Source organism: Hydra vulgaris, chromosome 11 (genome assembly GCF_038396675.1).
Source record: "Hydra vulgaris chromosome 11, alternate assembly HydraT2T_AEP".
Classification (NCBI taxonomy): Eukaryota; Metazoa; Cnidaria; class Hydrozoa; order Anthoathecata; family Hydridae; genus Hydra; species Hydra vulgaris.
This window is the reverse complement of record NC_088930.1, coordinates 9,960,538-9,981,065: the sequence shown is the minus strand read 5'-3', so window position 1 is coordinate 9,981,065 and position 20,528 is coordinate 9,960,538. Positions and strand designations below refer to the sequence as shown.

General features: G+C 28.6%; 1 protein-coding gene across 2 annotated transcripts; it reads right to left on the bottom strand.

Annotated features, from left to right (window-relative positions):
* Positions 1–18,011: 18,011 nt before the first annotated feature.
* On the bottom strand, positions 18,012–19,989 carry LOC101235329 (uncharacterized). 2 transcript variants are annotated; one of them, XM_065809680.1, is made up of 2 exons: positions 19,829–19,989; positions 18,012–18,990 (listed from the first exon to the last, which is right to left on the bottom strand). In XM_065809680.1, the coding sequence occupies exon 2, from the start codon at positions 18,979–18,981 to the stop codon at positions 18,232–18,234; it is 750 nt and encodes a 249-aa protein (XP_065665752.1). In that variant the 5' UTR covers positions 18,982–18,990; positions 19,829–19,989; the 3' UTR covers positions 18,012–18,231. The 2 variants fall into 2 exon arrangements, with proteins under 2 accessions (XP_065665752.1, XP_065665753.1); XM_065809681.1 differs by lacking the exon at positions 19,829–19,989 and adding an exon at positions 19,517–19,767.
* Between the last annotated feature and the right edge of the window lie 539 nt (positions 19,990–20,528).

Here is a 20,528-nt window from a genome sequence, read left to right as displayed (position 1 = left end):
TTTAATTAAGAAATACATTTTGATAATGAAATGTAAATGATTTGTAAAAGCTTAGCTTTCTTTGTTCATTTTTGGAAGGTTTTTAAAACATCTAAAAAATCATTGTCAAATTGCCAAAAAAAAAAAAACACGCGTCGTCAGGAATAGCAAACATTTCTGCCATGGCCTTATTGTAGAATTTCCAGATTGACTATAGCTTGTGCTAAGTACAAAATTAATAACGAAGAAACAATTTTTTGAAAGGTTCAGCTTTTAGTTTGACCTTAATAGATTTTAGTTTTGTAGCTAATGCAATTATAAACTCAAAATGTTATTAACATAGTATAACGGTTTACAACTAAAAATCCGGACAAAAAGAAATCGTGCGCAAGTCATATTCAGTTGTTTAACTTTGCCACTTTGTTACATTATCAAGTAGTGTATGCTTCAAGTAATAATTTTACATGGTTTTTGTTTGACAATTGTCAATTTAGTTGTCATAAAATGTCGTCTAAAGAGAAGCTTCTTCGAGAACGTGTTGAACATATAAACGCCATAAAAGTGTTGGCAAAATGTTTACTGTAGAACATTTTTTGAAAGAAGTTATATCGAAAAGTGCAATTTACGATATTTTAAAACGTGGTACTGTTGAAAGAAAGCAAGGATCCGGACGAAAGCCCACAATAATGACCAAGAAAAATTTGAAGAAGTTAAAAACTCGATTTAACAACAAAGATGGCATTAGCCAGCGCGATGCTGCTAGAATATTTGAGTGTTCTCTGAAGTATATCAGTAGGGCACTTAAAAAGCTTCAAGTTAAACCAAGGAAAAATCAGAAATCGCCATCCTACAGCGAAAGTCAAATTACTAAAGTAAAAAAAGATTGTCGTTATCTTGTGAGACATTTTGGTAAAAAAATTTCATTTTGGATGATGAAAGTTATTTTACTTTAAGTAAGCCCCAAATGCCTGGTAACAAAATTTATTACACAGACCTGATATTAAATTCAAAATGCGAAGCAAATTTGAGAAGAAAGTAATGTTATATATTGTTGTCTTCGAGAGAGGAAATTCATTTTTAAAGAAAGTGGTCTAGCTGTCAACCAAGAAGTTTACAAAAACCAATGCTTAACTGAAATTTTAATCCCATTTAATAATAAATATCATTCAGATAATAATTACATATTTTTGCCCGATAAAGCATCGTCACACTATGCGAAAAGTGTTACTGAGTTCCACCAAAGCGAAAATATTCCTTTTGTACCGAAGAATGTTAACCCCACCAATCTTCCTCAACGTAGACCAATTGAAGATTTTTTGGAGATCTAAGTTTTTTAGTATACAAGGGTGGTTGGAAAGCTCGAAATATTTCACAACTCAAGCGTAGAATTAAAAAATCCTTGAAAGAAACGGACACAACTGGTGTACAAACAGCTTGCGCGAACATTAAAACAAAGTTGCGCAGAGTAGCGTATAAAGGACCTTTTGTGGAAACCATTAATTTTATTGTATATTTTAAGTTGTCATCATTTATATATCAACTATATAAAATCGTTATGAATAAATTATTTCATCAACTTTACATTTCTTCTCATCCCGGATTTTTAGTTGTCACCGTTATATACAACAGAATTAAAAAAAAGAGTGAACCAAAAAAATTATAAACAAAAAATATAGTACCTTTTCTAAAAACTTTAAGATATTTCTCGACAGGGAAAACAAAAAAATCCTGAAAAATCATTAACAATTACTATTGAAAATTTTTTTAATTGGAATTAAATAAATCAGAAAACTACCTCAAATACTTTATTATTTTATTTTTATTTATTGAAATCGTCGTTAAAACTTTTTTAAAACTTAAATGTTTTTTTTATTAATTATTTATAACAAAAAAGTCTTGTGTTGGTTGAACCTCTTTGATTGCGGTGAAAGGCAAAAATTAATAACAACCTAAGAATAAAGAAAACAATGAATTCTTTATTAGATTTTTCAACTTTAAACTGGTTACCTGTACTAGAACTTATACAATAGGCATTAATTGATGAGGAGTTGGCAAAAGTTGGAGTTAGCAAAACTATGTGATATGCTATATCAAGCCCTAAACTAGTATAAACTTGATTTGTCATCAAATAGAGCAACTTAAGACTATCAGGAAAATCATGTCGATAAAAAACAATACAGGAAAAAGGATAGAGTCTTGAGTTACTCCAGAAGTTTCTAGAAATGAAGAAAAGTGTTGGCGTATGAGGATGAAATTAATAAGGCAAGGGACCTTGCCACCTTTATCTAACACCGTAGAATGTTTCAGTCACAGCTGTTAGCAATTTAGCCTTACAACAAGAAGATCGAAAGCCATATTGATTTTCAGAGAGTAAGTAATTAGACTCAAGATGGGATGTTAAAAATTTCTTTATCAAAGACTTAAAGATCTTACTTATGATAGAGAGAAGAATGCTGGACAATAGTTAAAGGGGTCAGAAAGTTATCCTGAGTTTTTAAAAATTAGAACCATGGATGTTATTTTCCATCACACAAGAAAATAAGATTCAGTTGAGCACTTATTAAACAGTTTATAGAGAATTAAAGAGAGTTCTGGAGAACACTATTGTTAGACTTTGACAGGAATGTTGTCTGAATCAAAAACCGTTGTAGAGTTTAATTAAAAAAATAATTTTAGTAACAGACGCCAAAGTGATTTGGATGTTTAACAACGCTTTAAACTTTTTAACTAGAATGGCAGAAAAAGTACGGGTATTAGACTCATTAGAATCAAGCTGAAAGAACAATTCTTTGCAAATAGCTCTGCTTTTTCCTTGGTAATAAGATCAGACCTATAAATTAGAGATGGAATATCAGACTTACCTTTGTTAATGACACTGTTGAAGATTTTACAAAAGTTTCTAGAGTCTAATGAATAGAGAAAGGGGATAGAGTAAAGAAATGCTAAACGGAAACACATAAAAAATAAGCAGAGTACTCAAACCTGATTTGTTAACAAATATGTAAACTCATGCAAAAGTATATGCCCAAGCCAAGCATGTGACTATTGAAGTCTTTGCAAATCAAAGGGTAATAGTCAATAATATCGATTAAAGTTACTTTGAAGACCACAAATAATTGTGAAAGATATATTGAAATAGGTAGGTGGTGGTGATATTTTTTATGCTTAATAAAAAGTTGTTTTTCTTTTTGTTGGTTTTTATGTTTAATAGAAAAGGACTTGACTCATTTATAAATAGAGCATGGCATCCTAAGCAATAAGCTTTGCAAATCTGCTAGTTTGCACAAAGTATTATATAGGGCTCTTTACGTGGTCTTGACAATGCACAACATGGCACTTTTAACATTCTGATATTTTACAAGTGTTGAAAGAATAAGTCTCTCTTAGAGCAACCGCAGAGTTTGTAAAATCAGAATTTGAGCTGTACCTTCATTAGGTGATAACAGGAAGAGTTTCACTTTTTTTTGCTAACTCCTAAAGTCTCTTCTCAAAAGAACTTCTACAAGGCAGTAGCTGGATGCTAATAACATCTGCCAAAGATAAGTATTTTTATTGAGACACATCTCAACTCTTTACTCAAACAAGAGCTCCAAAGCATGGGAATTTAAGTCAGATTTTATCTCTCTTATCCTTTAGCTTAAAAAAAATCAACCTACAAGGCAGCAGGACATAAGCGAAGTAGTACTAGGATGCATAATACCAGTTGTAAGGTGATTGTGATGATCCTAAACCTGACCTAACTTGGAGTAGTTAAAAGAAGTTACTTCTGTAAGTAGTACTTCAAAATATTGAAAGATTTATTTCGGAAATCCATTAAGAAAAAATTACAACTAATGGAAAACTGACAGTGATGTGCTGGCGGGAAAGGCTATGCAAAAATCCTACATTGTTCTTTAGAATTTTATCTTAGATGGGCCTTTAAAAAAATTGTTTCATTATATTCCTAAAATGATAAACAAGCAATTTTTTGTTCACTTTAATTATGCTTTCACAAATTAAATTCTTTAATTAGCTGATTAAAAGTGTTAAATTTTGAGCGCTAAAATATTATTATTTTGCATAATAAAATCCAAACATTATATAATATTGGCCTCAAAAATAATTGCAAAATTGTTTATTATGACATCACATAAATCACTTTTAACAATTGTAATAAATTAAAGAAACCGCTTTGAGGGTAAAACTAAAGAAATTGTTATTAAAACTAGAGAAATAAACTAGAGAAATAAACACCGCGCAAAAAGGTCAGGCAGAACACAAACATACATATAAGAACTGACGGATGGATAAACACCACGCCAGAAGTTTGGCCAAAAGTTAAGACATTGTAAAGGTGTTTGTATGTTTGTTTTCTCTCTAGATTTCTGATATTAAGGGTTACGGTGTTTGTATGTTTGTGTTCTGTCTTAACACGTCAACAATTGACAGGTGAGTGAACACCTGGCCAGATGTTCAAATAATCAATTAATTTAATAATCATTGATAATTTGTTATGTAGTTGCCTACGTTATGATTATTATGTATGATGCTTATGTTATAACTGTTGTGTATGTTGCTTATTTTATAATTATTGTGTATGTTGCTTATGTTATAATTGTTTTGAATATTCTGTATGTTGGTTATGTTATAATTGTGGTGTACGGTTAGTTAAGTTTAGTTAAAAAAGAAAAAAAAAGAAATTAAAAAAAAAATTGTTTTATTATATATATGGTTAATTTTTATACATTTCAGGCAAGCAAAACTTTTAACATGCTTTCAGAGCCTTTTAGTATCCACACTACTTAAAATAAGCTAAGTTTGCAGATTACATAACTGTATCACTGAGACATATTCTAGTGGGCGAGACATGATAAAGGTTTAACACCTTTTAGCATAGGGTAAATACGGCAATTAATGGCGTAGTGTAGTAGTTTCGCATTCTAATTTTTGCGGTTTATTTTCAAAAGCGTGGAAATATGCTATGACTGACACAAATATACGCTGAGGATTTAAAGCTTGTGGAATTTATCCCTTTAATCCAGATGCTATTCCTAAAAAGGCATATATCCCAAACATTTTATATATTAAAATTTCAGATGCTGTCCCAGGTCAAAATGCATGCAACATTTCAACAATAAACAACCTTCCATTATTGTCTGATCTATCAGAAAACACTTTTGGGATTAACTCGCTGTCTTCTACCAAACCAGAAGAAGAAAATGAGTTTATTGATTTTTTAATTCAAGACAATGCTGTGCAATATTCAAATACTGTTACAGAACACAGCTATGCAAGAATCAAACCGGTACAAGACAATGAATTTATTGATTTTTCTGTTCAAGACAATACTCTGGGTTTGAATATTAATACTGATATATGTCTTGAAGAAGTAAAAGTAATTGAATCAACATTAGATTCAAATGATAAAAATTTTTTTTTTTGCAAAACATTAACAGATCTTCCATTTCCATTTGGTAATTTATCTTGTCCATCAGACAAAGATTCAGATGTTCTTACATATCCTTCTCCACAAATTAAACAAACAAAGAAGCACTCAAAAAACTCTAATTTAAAGTTTTTTGTTCTGACCTCAGAGGAGGCTTATAATGCAAAGCTTGAAGATAGAGCGTCAAAGGTATCTATTGAAAATAGAAATGTTGAAAAACATAAGATTAAAAAAAAAAAAAAAAAATTTGCAAAAAAAAGCTAGATCGTATATCAAACTTGAAGAAATTGACCAAGGTGAAAAAAGATGATATTTTATAAGAAAATTTTTTAGGTATTTTTGTTCATGTTAATTCATTTTAATGAGTGTATAAATAATTTAATTGAACAAGTTATCTTGATTTTATGTGCTTTTTATTTTTTTTTAATTTTATGATAATAAATCAATTACAATGCCCTATTCAATCAAATACAGCCAACGGCCAATAAATGGTTACGATGGCCAGTACTTGGTAAAATTGTTTACCTCTAATATCTGGGTTATATATAATTTTATGTTATTTATAATCACATTAATTTTTACTCAAAATGTCAGAGCTTTTAATTTTTTAAAATTTTATATATGGTATGTAACATGTACTTAAGTATTTTTCTGTAACGGGTGTTACTTGTAAAAATGTGGCCAGTAATTGGCGTAAGTACCCTATGCGATAATTATATTTATAAGTTTTTCAAAGTTTTATATTGAGAACTTGCGTTAAAATAATTTTGTCGAAATTATTTATATTGCTTTTTTTTAATGCAACTTTATTATTTTAACAACTAAGATATTTAATAGAATAAAACTTTTTTAGACAAAAGACGAAAAAAAGTTTAACAAAAGAGGAAAAAAAATGGCGTCAAAGTTTTGCAAATTATGTATAATATTTAAGTTATGTAAAATGTCATAATTATATTACATGATTTGCACACTTTTTGTTTGCTTGCAAAGAATTTGATTAAACATATGTTTGGTCAACTTTAAGATTTTTATTGTACAGTACTGTTCAAATTATTACGATAATTGACAAAAAACTTGTTTTTTACACTAAAAATTGTTTTTTATTCCTCGTATTCAATATATAAGCCCAAATTTAGCAAACATACATGTACTGCATACAAATTACTCATTGCACATATGTTTTCAGTATTTGGTTGCACCACCCTTGGCTTTTATAAGCGCTGCAATTCTATTTGGCATACTTGCATAGTAATTGGAAATTAACTGCGTGATACCCGGATTGTGATACCATACATGATTAATGGGTTCAATTAGGTCACGTTTGTTAGTGTTGGTGACCTGACCTCGTTTACTCTGTCTTTCAGATTGTCCCATGTCCCTTCAATTGGGTTCATATCAGGACTACCGGCCTAGGCAACACTTCCGTACTTCAGTACTTGCCGGCCAGAGCAACACTTCGATACCGATTTCAACAAAGTAATCCTTGATAATGTTTGCTGTATGACAGGGTGCCCCATCTTGCATGTAAATGCAGTTCCCATCAGGAAACCAGTGCTCTAGTTAAGGAATCAGGCAAGTTTTCATCACTTTCTTGTACTATTTCGCATTCATCATGCCATCTACAATGTATAGACTTCCAGGTCCTTTGAAAGATATCACGCTCCAAACCATGGCTTTAGTCGGATGTTTGACCTTCTGCACCAGACATTGTGCAAGAAACTCTTCTCCTGGTCTTCTTCTTACATAGTGGCAATCGTTGTCCAATATTTCCAGTGTTAATTCATCCGAAAAAAATACCTTAAACACACACATATACAGTGAATTACACAGACTACTATTATAGGCTTACAACTGTTACAATTATTCTCATTCTAATAATTTATATTTTTAGTTAAGTTAAACTTCATTTAATTTGTTTGTCGCTAATCAAGTTTAAAAATTATTTTGCTGGACAGTATGGAAGTACATTTAGACAACTCACCATTTTCCAGTCCTCCGCTGTCCACTTGGCAAATTGCTTGGCCCATAATAATCTTTTCTTCATCATTGCAGCGGTCATTTTTGGTTTCTTTCTTGGTTGGTATGCCCTCGAACCAGCTTCAGTTAATCTTCTTTGCACTGTGCTGTTAGTCATCTGAACACCTAAAGTGTTCATTTCAACCATCAATCTGCGTGATGTCATCTTGCGGTTAGATTTAGAGAGTCTCGCCAAAGCTCGATCATCTTGTTGTGATGATATCCGCTTTCTTCCGCATTTTCCTTTACGTTTTAAAGTACCAGTTGAGCCATGCTGCATGTTCTTTTTTATGCTTGACACGATGCTCTGAGTCATCCCACATTTAAAAGCTATCTGACATTGAACAAGCTCTGTATTCTCCAAGAGAACTTTAATCTGACCCCTTGTACGGGGAGATAAATCTTTTTTTCCCCCATTACTACTAAAGTAAATAAATAAAATAATTAAACATTGAAGACTATTTTGATTTTGTACATGAAGTTGATGGTCTGGTTTCAGGACCTCAAATCAAGTCATTTCTGGTAGCCTAACTTCTTGCAAAATAATCCCTGCCTAATTGCAAATAATTGAAAAAATTGAATATTCATAACTAAGAACATTTCTAACGTATTTTTTAAATTTTCAAAGTACAAATCTAGTATGCAGGCACTAAAATCTTACAGTAGTGCCCCAGGTATGATATTATTCATAATACTTGGTTACTATAATGCATTTTAATGACAAAAAGTACAAGTATATTGTTCAAATTATTACAATTATTGTAATAACTTGAACAGTTTTGTAGATTCACTGCATAACAAATATAACTTGTTATGCAGTGAATCTACAATTCACTGCATCACAAATATAATTTGTTTTTGCACTGAAAAAATGCGCTGAAAATTTTTTTTAAAAAAAATCAACTCAACTGAAAAGAAAATTAAAAATAAACAAATCATAAACTGAAAAGAGAAATAAAATCTAAACAAATTATAAAATAAACAAGTAATAAATAAACAAATAATAAAAAAAAAACAAATAACAAAAATAATATTTTTTAATTGAGACGCGTCTCAACTAATAGTTCAAACCTAATAGTTATTTCAAAAGTGTCTTATTTTAATAGTTTCAATTCAATAAATTTTTTCTATATTACCACCTTATTGTAGCGCTCAGGTTGATTTAATATTATATTAATCAAGCACAACTGTTAGAGGGTCGTCGCACAGTGACTCAGGACGTTCAAAAAACGGCAAAAATTAAATAAAATTTGACATAGATTGTAAATAAATAATGTTACATATCAAAATAATATTTTTTGGGTCAAAGATTTCAAATTTTTTGATAAATTTCTTTTCACGCCCAGCTTCGACGCATATAATGCGCGTATGAGCGCGTTAAAGGTGACTATAGGCGTACAAAAAAGTTTTTCTTTAAGTTTTAGAATTTTCAAACACATTACAAACACATTATCTTGATATATTACTCTACTTGATACTAAAAAAAAAATGGTTTTAAAGGATGTTGATACATCTATATTTTGTTACATTTATTTTATTATTTACATTACAACTAGTTTAATAATTTCGTCTGGTAACGGTTTTCCTCGATAGCTCTTATGTTTTCTAAAAGATATGCTTGATACTTTTGGATCTGATCTTACTAAAAGTGACTACTTGAAGGATTTCCATTTTTCCAAATTTCGCCATTTTCTACTTTGAGCAATAGAGGCACAAAAGCTGTACTAAAAAGATTTTCTTCACTTTTAAGTTCTATACTTGTGTTGTTTGTCTCGTATTTTTGTTTATAAATACTTTGGCTTGATGCTCCATCAAAACCAATCTTTCCATATAAAACTCCAAATATTTTGTTATCTTGACCTCATTTAGGCATATCAATCATTTCAGTTATTCTACTCACGGTGTGATCTAACATGCTTTGAAGAGTATTTACACTGAGAATATACAGAAATTTCAGAAAAGTGTATATTCTCCGGATAGCGTTTTAATTTTTCCTCAAAATATCGTCCAAAGTAGGATAAATATGTACATTGTGTACAAGAATGAGTTTTTGACCCTTTGATATTGTTTATCGCTGAGATCAGTGTTCATTTTTAACGCAAGAGCTTCCTCTAACTCATATTAAAGGGAAAGGTTTTATACAAAGTTTCATCAACTTTTTCTATCTCTAAAACATTATGAATATTGTTTTTTAAAATCGAGGCCTTTTTTTTTCTCCAGCAACATTTTCACTTTTCGCAGAAGCTAAAAACAGAGCTTCATGATATTCAGTTAGTTCTTTTATTTTTTTACTTTTGCTTCGCTTTCCAAGAACACTCCATTGTTTATAGGGCCTTCCAGAACCAAAATGGCTATTTTTATTGTTCATAAGATTTCTTTGAAGCCAACGATTTTCTTTTTGTATAAACGTATCATAATTTCGTCCACATTGTTTTAGTTTTTTCTTCACCTTTGAAATAAATATAACTAAAGCAACCTTTACTTTATTTAAGTTTTCCTTGCGATTTTCTTCAGTAATCAGTATTAAATTCTTCCATAATCTTAGTTTATCCACTCCTAATTCACGTATAATTGGGATAAGATCTAATCATTTCATTTTTATTGTTTTTAAGAGCCATCAATATAATAAAACTAATATATCAGAAACATTTTAAATTACATTACATATTTTTTCATTTACACTGTTTAAAATTTTATTTTGTTATGGCTTTAACAATTGTCACATTGTTACATCCTGTAAAAACACTATATTACTAAGTTAACTTTATATTACAGAAAATAATAAAGTTGTTCAGTTAAGCTTTTTCAAACATGTTGTACTTATCGAATAATAAATCGTTCATTAAAATTGTCAATAAATATCTTAACAAACTTTTAAATGGTATATAATGACAAAAGCACATTTTTTAAAACTATATTTAATATTTATGACTTAAAAACTATATTAGAGCAAATAATACCAATAAAAAATGTAAGTTTCCCGTCATTTTCATTTGTTTTAATTATAACAAAATATTTTCAAAAATGGCGGAAAACAAGGTTTTTAAGTGTTTAACAACATTTGTGTTTCTTTAATAACTTCCATTACCGCAGGAGACCGCTGTAATCCCTTTATATTTTAAAAGTAGAAACGTTAATTAACTAGAAAATATATATATATATTTTTGGAACTCAGTAGAACATTTTTTTAATTGATTTATAAATCAAAATAATACAATTACTAGTTGCCTTTTTTTTAAAAAAAGTCTTCAAACTTAAACAAAAAAATCAGACTTTTTTTTTTCTTTTCAGTAAATTTGAAATATATAGAGCCAAAAGATTATCTTCAAAATAAATATACACTTTTATTTAAATTAAAAGTACTCTGTTTTAGTTAAATAAAAATCTCACATTTTTCAGATTTCTTTGAAAACAATAACAAATTTTTTCACTTCTTTTTACTATAAAATACAAGTTTTATGAAAAAATTATTTATACTTTTGAAATAAAAAATGATCGCAATTTAATATTATTTAAAAAAGGGCACTTAATTTATAGAAAAGTTGTGAGGGGTTTATTACCATTTTGTTGTTGTTTTGAGTCACTGTGCATCGTTGCCATTACCATGCGGCTTTACTTGTTTACAAATGCCGTGAATAATAATAATAACAATAATAATAATAACAATAATAATAATAGTAATAATAATAATAAAAAAATGGCGACTAATGTAAGAAAACAACGTGTAATGTTTAGTTTAGAATGCTACGTAAAACAAAATCTTTAAGGCAAAGAAATTTTAGACTTAATAAAAGTTAACTTTGCTCAATTTGCTCGGATTAATAAACTCTTAATAGGCATCTTCCACATTTAAAAATATCTTCCATTGATAAAAATACAACAGTTGAAGATGTTCAAAATGCGGCACTGTTTCTATTGCCTACCCCTATCATTTTCTTATTGACTATAGTTTGAGGAAAATACTCTACCTTTGATGTTGAAGTTTAAAAAATTATACTAAAAATTCTAATATCACCATCTTTAAAAACGTCTTTAGAAATCAATCGGTTAAAAAAGTTTTATTTTAATTTCGCAACCCGGTTTTTATTGTCGCAATTATAGAAAATTGTTTAAATTCAGTTGAATATTTTAATAAGTATATTTTTTTCAATAAGAAATCTTCGAGACAGCTTTTTAAATGTACATACATCGACTGACAAATAGAGATTGGCGCAATTAAATATAAATACATCAACTGGCAAATTGGGGTAGACGTAAACAAAACTATATGGCTAGAGTCAAGGTTAGGGTTAAGTTCAGAATCAATTAGAAGCTAATGGGTTTTGCGTTAAACAGTTTTGCTTTGAAGTGTTAATAAAAACCGTTTTTTGTTTTAAGAAAAAGAATTTAATTATATTCGAGTATGACGAAAGTGGCAATTAATAGCGTTTTTGGTGTAATTTTTTTAAACTTCAACATCAAATTAGAGTGCTTTCCTCAAATTTTTCTCTAGAGAATTAGAGAAGAATTTCTCTATCAAAATCAATCACAAAATGATAGGGCTGAAACAATGCCCAAAATGCTGTCAAAATAGAATTACATGGTGCACTGCATTGATATCGTGCTATGCATTAAATATTCACAGTTAACGTTTACCAAGGGCCGTTGTTCATGCAACTTTGTTCGCAGAAGATCAAACAGCACTTAAAAATAGAAAACTTTGCTTTAAACAACTATATATCAGAAGGCCCAAATCGGGTACATTCTCATGATGGTCACCAAAAAACAAATGGTCTATCAAAATAGTATCTTTCTTATTGCAGTATTTGGCAGTATAGATGTTTTGCAGTAAAAATGTGGAGTAGTAATAGTACTCCAAAGCTTATTTCCAGATTCTGTTTGAAATATTAATTAAAAAATAAAATCGTTTCCAAGTATATTAGAGTAGAAAAAGGTACAGAAACTAACTTTGCCAATTTTTATCAAAATATTATGAATGATTCAACAGATAGCATCAGTTACGGTCCTTCAACCTCAAACCAGGTCATATTTTAGCCAAATTTTACATTAATACAAACTGATATGAAACTAAAAAAATATATTATTTAATCATTGTATTACATTTTATATTGAACAATGGTTAAAGGAGTTTCATAAATTTCTGGAAAAATATTACAAGATTTGTTTAAAAGGTTTAAAATACCATTAAAATGTTTAAAAGGCATTAAAAAGTTTAAAAGACCATTTGAATCATAATAACCTTTACAATGACTAAATGATATTCATACTTATTCGTCATTATTAGCTATGACAAATATTTATGAACATTATTTGTTGGATAAATATTATTTGTAGGATTATAATATGATCCTACAAATAATATTTATTGCTATTTTTTTGTTTATTAGAAATTAAATGAATTTTATCTTTTAATGTAGCTATTACTATTTTTAAACACTGAGTGGTTTATGAAACATTATAGTTTCCAATTGAATAGTTTTATGATTAAAATGAATAGTGTAATTAATTTCACAAGTAAAATTTATAACTAGTTCTAAATTATAACTAGTTGTTTTTAAAATAATAAATGAAAAGACTAGTTCTGTAATTTATTATTTTAAATAAAAATAAATAGCAAACTGAATTCAAAAAAAAAGGCTCAGTATATTTTTAAAATGCTTTTGTTTTAATGGTATGCTAGTTTCTGTCAAAAAATTGAAGAGGCTGCTGAAGCATTGAAACTTTAGCCTAAGATTTTGGTTAAATTTATTCTGCAATGAAAGAAAAACATAACACAATCATGGCTCAGATGAAGATTTCAATTTTTTGATAGACTTAAAAATACAATTTTAGCTAAATATGCAATTTTGTTCATTTTTTTTAATGGATTTTGTTCATGCTTATCTTTTAAGAGACTTATTACCTGTATAAAGAATATGATACCTTTAATTACCTGTATAAAGAATATGATACCTTTAATCAAAAGACTTTAATAGAGAATAGTGAAGCTATATATTAAATGCAAACATAGTTTACATAACGCATTATATGTTGTACTAAATAATGCTAATTCTTTTGATTTTTTGATAGAGTTATTGACTCTAAATTACCTAAATAATAAAAATTCTATAAAAATTTATTTCAATGTTATTTGGTTTCATACTAAGGTTTTTTTAGAAGTCTCGAAATGCGATTATTTCATCTTTTTATATTTTAAACAAGAAAATACAGAATACAATTAATGTAGGTAGTTAATCTTTTATCAAGTATACTATCGAAAGATTTTATGATATATTATCTCTATACATTTGAACAATCTGATATATAGTTGTCCTTGACTTTATTCTTCTTAAAGCAAGGTTTTCTGTTTCCAAGTCCATCTTGATCTTCTGAGAATTTAGCTGCATGAACAACAACCCTTAATACATGTAAGTTGTAAAACCGGCCTAATATTTGATGCATAGCACGATATCTAAGTGGTACACTATGGCTTTGTAATTCTATTTTAACGGCATTTTGAACATCTCTAATTGGTTCATTTTTATCAATGGAACATATTTTAAATGTTGAAGATCAAGATAACTTTTACTCCATGCTCTGGAATGTTAACTTTCATAAAGTAAAAATATTTCTTGATAGATTTTGTTTTACGTACCATTCTAAGCTTTTCATTACACGTATGTCTTTTAACCAAGCGTTGTTTTGTATATTAGTCGCCATTTTATTTATTTTTTTCACGGCATTTGTAAACAAGTAAAAGTGTATGACAATGGCAACGATGAGCCACGTAGAACTTTTTCGGAAAGTTTTTTCTTTAAATGGCAACGTGGGCTACCAAACAAAAGTATTTAACTCATTCATTAAAGTTAATTAACAAAGGCAATTTTTAAAGAATGGTTGCTCTCTTCCTGAGTGATTTTTTATAAAAATGAAGGAATTAATTATTATCAAATCGACATCAATTAGTTTCTTTTGCATGAGCAAAACAACTTTAAAAAATTACTTTAGTATGACAACTTTATTGTTATTTGAGGAACCCATATGCAAAACGCGCAAATTCGCAAAATATACACATTTTATATACTGAAATCTATCATCTATTTAAATATTAGAACAGTTTAAAAATTAAATAAGCGCAAGTTTCATAAGTGCGAACTGGTATAAGTGAAAATGGCGTAAGAGCGAACTGGCATATGTGTGCAAACTAACATAAGTGTGAAGCAATTGCAAAAACTGGCATAAATGCATATCGGCATAAATGCGAACTGGCATAAGTGCGCCAAAAGAAGTTATCGTTGGTATATGTGCAAACTGGCATAAGTGCAAATCGGCATAAGTGCGAAATGCCAATTCACATGTATGTTAATATTTGAAATTTTATTCGGCGCACTTGCCAATTCCAATGCCAATTCGCAATCACTCCAGTTTTTAGAGTAAGTGCAAATTGGCATAAGCGTGATTTTCATAAGTTTGCACTTATTAAAATTGCACTTATGCCAGTTCGCACTTAAACCAGTTTGCAGTTTTGCTAATGTTTGCAAATTCTTTTTGTGCACTTATACCAACTCGCACACATGTTAGTTCGCACTTATGCCAGTTTTTACAATTACCTTGCACTTATGTCAGTAACACTTACGAAAATCGCATTTATTTAGCCTCCTGCAAGATAGTATCAATTTCTGTGGATGCGCAATTAAGAGTAGTTTAGTTTTTTGTTGTTTTCTTAATCAAACTGGTCCGAATAAACAGTTTATTCGGACCAGTTTTTGTATGCAAATGGATTCCTCACTCTTAGAGTAATTCAACTAAGAAAAGTTTTTAGTCTGTCGAAATTTTTACTTACACTTCTTATGTTTATGCACATTGCCGTACTTTCATTAGATTGAATTTTTAGTAATAAAAACAAAACGCTTATAAAATAGAAATTAAAGTAAACGTTGTTTTTTTATAAGAAACTAAGCAAATGGTTTGGTACTAGAAAATCTCTTATTTTAGTGGTACTTTATTTTAAATAAAGTACTAAAAACTTCTTAAAATTTTGTTACATTTGTTACAGTACACAAGATACTGAGAAAATTGACATTTATTATAAACTCTTATTTACTAATAATAAAAAATGGAATAACAGTAAACATCAAAAAGATTTTTAAAATAAGATTTATGTTTTTTACTACACATTTATTAAACAAGATTGTTGTAATCTCGGGTGACTTCCTCCAAATTACAATTCGATTAATATTTTTCAATTAAAAAAAAGAATGCAACGTTTAGGTATACAGTGCCATATAAGATTAAATTTTTTAAAATGATATATTTGTCAAGTAATATATTTCTCGAAGGAGCTAACTTTACACAAAAGATCTTCGTTAGCAATCATATATTTATAAAACTTCTTACCGATAAGGTTGTTTAAATTATACTTTGTGACGATGATTCTCTTTACAGTGTCAACTAAAAATATGTTCCTTTCCGTTGTCCATTGAGCCCTGGAATGGGAGGACTCTTTCAAAATTTCTATTGTGTCCTCGGATACAAAAGAATAACTCAAAAACTTTAGGCATCTCACAGAAGCAAGTCGCATTTGGACAAGTTTAAAAAAAATAAAATCAACTCGGAATTCCCAATGGGTTAAGCATTCCCAAAATGAAATGACCTTTTTTTATTTTTTTGGAAGGAATAGGACAATTTTAATAAAAATTCCCAACACTTTGTAAAACAATAACTATAAATTTTCATAATATCGCAAAAACGCAAAAAAATATATATTCCTGGATAACACCATGGCTCGATGTTGAATACATTTGTGAAAAAAAAGGCAGGACATCCAACATCTACCAAAGATTTATTTAAAACTACCTTCAAATATGAGAACACATTTTTGCCTCCTTTTCTGTTGATTCCTCCAAAATTTACATTGACATTGTCCTCAGCTAAAGCAACACACTTAGACAATAGTTCATATTTTTTGAGTGTTTTCAAATTGATTAGTGATATAGTTTCAGAGGTTTTATTTTTCTGCGTTATATAAAGTGAGAGTTTTAGTTTGTATACCACCTGCTTTCCATTCAAAGTATTGAATTACGATTAAAAATATTTTTTGTGAACCGCGATTGCTAGCATCTGTCGATCTGATGACCGAAACATGAAATTCCATCTAATAATTTTGCCAGATGATCAACAGTGTCAGGATCAATTACCTGTTTTATGATTGCTTTAATTTTGCTTTTGCTTATGCAATGTTTTTTGCAATTTCCGAATCTTTAAATAATGTGTGCAACCAGTTCTTTAATTTCTACAAAAACTTGCATTTCCGTTTTTGTAGAAATTGAAGTCTAAAAGAAATTGAAGAATAAAAAATTATAGAGAAAGTCGCAATTCAATTTATGTGATGTCATATAACAGCGTAAGCGCACAATGTCAAAGTCAAAATGCAACGAGTTAAATACGCTTTAGTTAAAAATAAATAGATCTATTCTTTTTTTAAATTTTCAAACTCTTTTGCCGTTCAAAAGAACAACTTAAGAAATCGAAAAGTTACACAATTTTGAAAACAGTTAGTTTCGAATGGAATAAAATTCTTTTATAACTTTTGTTGTCCGATTTTTTGTTTTTCAAATATAGCAATGTATCTCAATTATAGTAATAAATTAAAAAACAATGCAAAAACGTAGAAAAATCACGTGAAAAAGTTAAAAACAAAAAATTGCAAAAGCCGAACAACCTGTAAAGTAAATTGGGTATGGATCCGGGTAGGGTAAAACCCGACCCAAGTCATTAAATACAAATCGGATCTGGGTCGGTTGGTACCCGATCCATCAACAGTCCTAGTCTCAGCCAAAAACCTGTTTGCAGTACACTTGAAAGTATAAAAAAAAACAATTTCTAATTTTTTTTGAATAATTTTGTTAAGGCAGATCAATCGTAAAAAAAAAAAAAAATCTTTAATACTCTTTATTATTATTTTTTTTCAATTAAAATATGAAAAAAATAGACAGAAAAATATCTTTTCAAAAAATAAATAAAGATATTTTAAACTGTTGAGTCAGCATAAAAATGAACAAAATGTGCTTTATGTAAACCAACTGTTGCTTAAAAGTACTTATGCTATCAAGACAAAAGTTTTACAAATTAAACCAATAAAACATATATAAAGTGAACAAGGATTATTTTATATTTTTATGTCCTTTCAAAATTGCTGCTGAAACGAATAGAACAATACAAAAACATAAAAACTGAATATTTTAAAGCATAGTAGTTTTAAATAGCATGGATATTAATTATTTATATTTTTTCAGGAGATAAAAAGAAGAAATTGACAACCTGTTGGTGTTGCTATGTGCGTTGATATGAACAAAATATGATCATTTTATAGCTTTAAACAGGTTTTTTATTAAAAAAAAAGCAGAATTAAAATCACTTCCTTTCGAAGGTAAGTAGTTATTCTAATAAAAACAATATTAAAAAAAAATCATTTTTTCAACCAATGGAACTGTCTAAATTTGTTACTAGTTAGAATTGGGGTTGAACAAGTTTGTGTTAGAACTAGGGGTTGAATATGTTTACCCCAACATTATTTTTTCGTGGAACAAAGAGTTGAAAATAAAAAATGAAGTTTCAACTAAAGTTTATATTGAAACTAATTAAACAATTTAAATACTATTTCTGATTGTTACATTAAAAAAAATATTTTTTTGTAACTATTTAGTTTGGTTTTTGTTTTTAAAATAAATATTAAAATACAGTTTTTTAAAATATAAATAAATTTTTATTGAAAAATGTGATCCTAAGCCCATATTTTTCAATAAAAAATTCAATAAATAACATATAATAAATTAATTCTTAATATAAGCTTCGACATCTTCCAAAGTGATTAAACCCTTTTGTCCAAATAATAAAGCAACTTCAACAACTGCAGCCCGACGCTTTTTACATTCTTCATCAAAATAGTTATTACGAATAGGAAAACGATCGAGGCGCAAAATTTTATCATAAAAATGATCGATAAATGAAAAACTTTTTCCCTTGTAATTTCGATATCGCTCTTCTGTTGCCACATTATTAAATAAATCCTCTTCGGTTGTTGCACGTTTCGTGTCTGAGCAAAACAATGGACCCCCTTGTTGAAGAGTATATAAAAGACAACGCTGTACACCTATCTTTCCAATGGCTTCAAGTCGGTCTGCATATCGAGGAATTAATTGTATTTCTTTAGCTCCCTCAGGAATAGTATCTCCATTTTTTGATGATGAAACCAATCTGATCATATAAATTATGTTATTAATAACTGAAGAATCGCATCCGATTTTTTCTAAACACATCCTAGCATTTGAATAATTTTCTGTTGAAAAATATTTAGCGTCATCAACATCATGAAGCCATGATGCGGCTAAAATTTCAAATTGCTCTGTGTCATTTATTATCATACCACTGTCAATAAATGAACGAATAGCAAGCTTGGCATGCTTTGCAACCTTACGAAAATGGGCATACCCATGAGATTCATCAACTGGATTTTCAGGATGATCTTCATTGTGTTTCTCAATAAACTTCTCAATTTCGTTTTTCAAAGTTTTAAGATTCATCACAGCCTTCTAAAATATAACAGTAACATAATTGATGCCTTTGTAATATGAGTTTTTTTAGAGTCAGTTATCCAATAAAAGTAAAAACCATTAAAAATATCAACATATTTTAGAAATGATTTCTCAAAATAAAAAGGTTTCTTAAACTTGAAATTTGGAATATACTAAATATATTAAAGTTTAGAGAAAAATAATAAGAACAAATGATTTTTTAGAAATATGCATAAATATATTTTTAAAAAAATGCATAAATAAACAACAAAATCAAAAAAATTTGTAGTGCGTGATGCATTAGTAAGTGACAAAAACTTAATATTAAATAAGACAAAAAGAAGTACAAGAATAAGGTAAACAAATATAAGATCAAAATGAGAGTTTAGATAAAGGTTAGTATAATAATATTCATAAAAAATGGTTATTATTTTTAAAAATTCTATAGTATTTTGTTTTAAGAGCCACCCTAATATTGACACATAATGAATAAATACAAGATCAAAAATGACTTTTAACTATTTGTCTTCTTAGGAGTACCTACTTTATTTTTCCAATACTGACAGATATTTAAATATTTAAAAGAACATCAGAGTAAACATATCTTTTGATAATTGATGCTGTAGCTACTTTATATAGTGAGGTACAGTTATGTTTTTCTACATGCCAGCTATTGTATTACAGTGATAGTAGGGACTATCTAGTTCATTACTTATGTATTCTTGAACATCTTCTATTATACTATTAGTTATAGCATTCATGTATGCATTATGCACCAAACAATTGATTGTCATAACATCATAAACGCTTTTAAAAGTTTAAAGTGTATTTATACAGATTCTAAAGTTGTAAATACCTTTAACAAAGTTGTAAGTTGTTTCTTTTATCTTACAAGCTTTTTATTAAATTGTTTTCCTTTAAAAATGCTACTTTTGAAATTAATGCAGTAAAAGCTTAACAAATATCGCAAGTCGTGCTTGAAGAAAACTAAAATTTAGTTGAGTAAAAAACTTTAATACTTTGAAAAATGTGAACGTTATTTCAACTTATGACCAAAAAAATAATCAAAGTAGACTTTTTAAACCTAAGTTGACAAAGTACGAAGATTTTGGTTAGGGGTCATCCATGGATAACCCCTAACTAATATTTACTGACATCATTTATGGCCATAAATGATGTCAGTAAATATAGGGGGGGGGGGGGTAAGGGAGTGCTGGAAAGTTTGATACTCATTGACAATGGGGAGGAGGGTGTTGAGGGCAAAATGATGTCAATTTAATTTATTTTTTTAGGTTTGATTTATCAGATTTTAACGGTATTTACATCTACTAAATGGTATAGAAATGTTTTGTTTGTGGGAAAATTAATATTAAATGCGGGGATACTATATTTTATTAAATATTTGATGTTATATTTTATTAACTTATTTATAATATAATATTATAAATTAATATAATAAGTTTCCTAGAGACATTAAATAAATAACAACTACTAACGTAAAATAACAATTACTATAAAAATTATTAATATATTACCATTTGACTGCGAATCAAATT

Excerpts from the sequence above, each read along its gene's own strand:
- LOC101235329 (XM_065809680.1), bottom strand. The coding sequence starts at position 18,981 with ATGAATCTTAAAACTTTGAAAAACGAAATTGAGAAGTTTATTGAGAAA.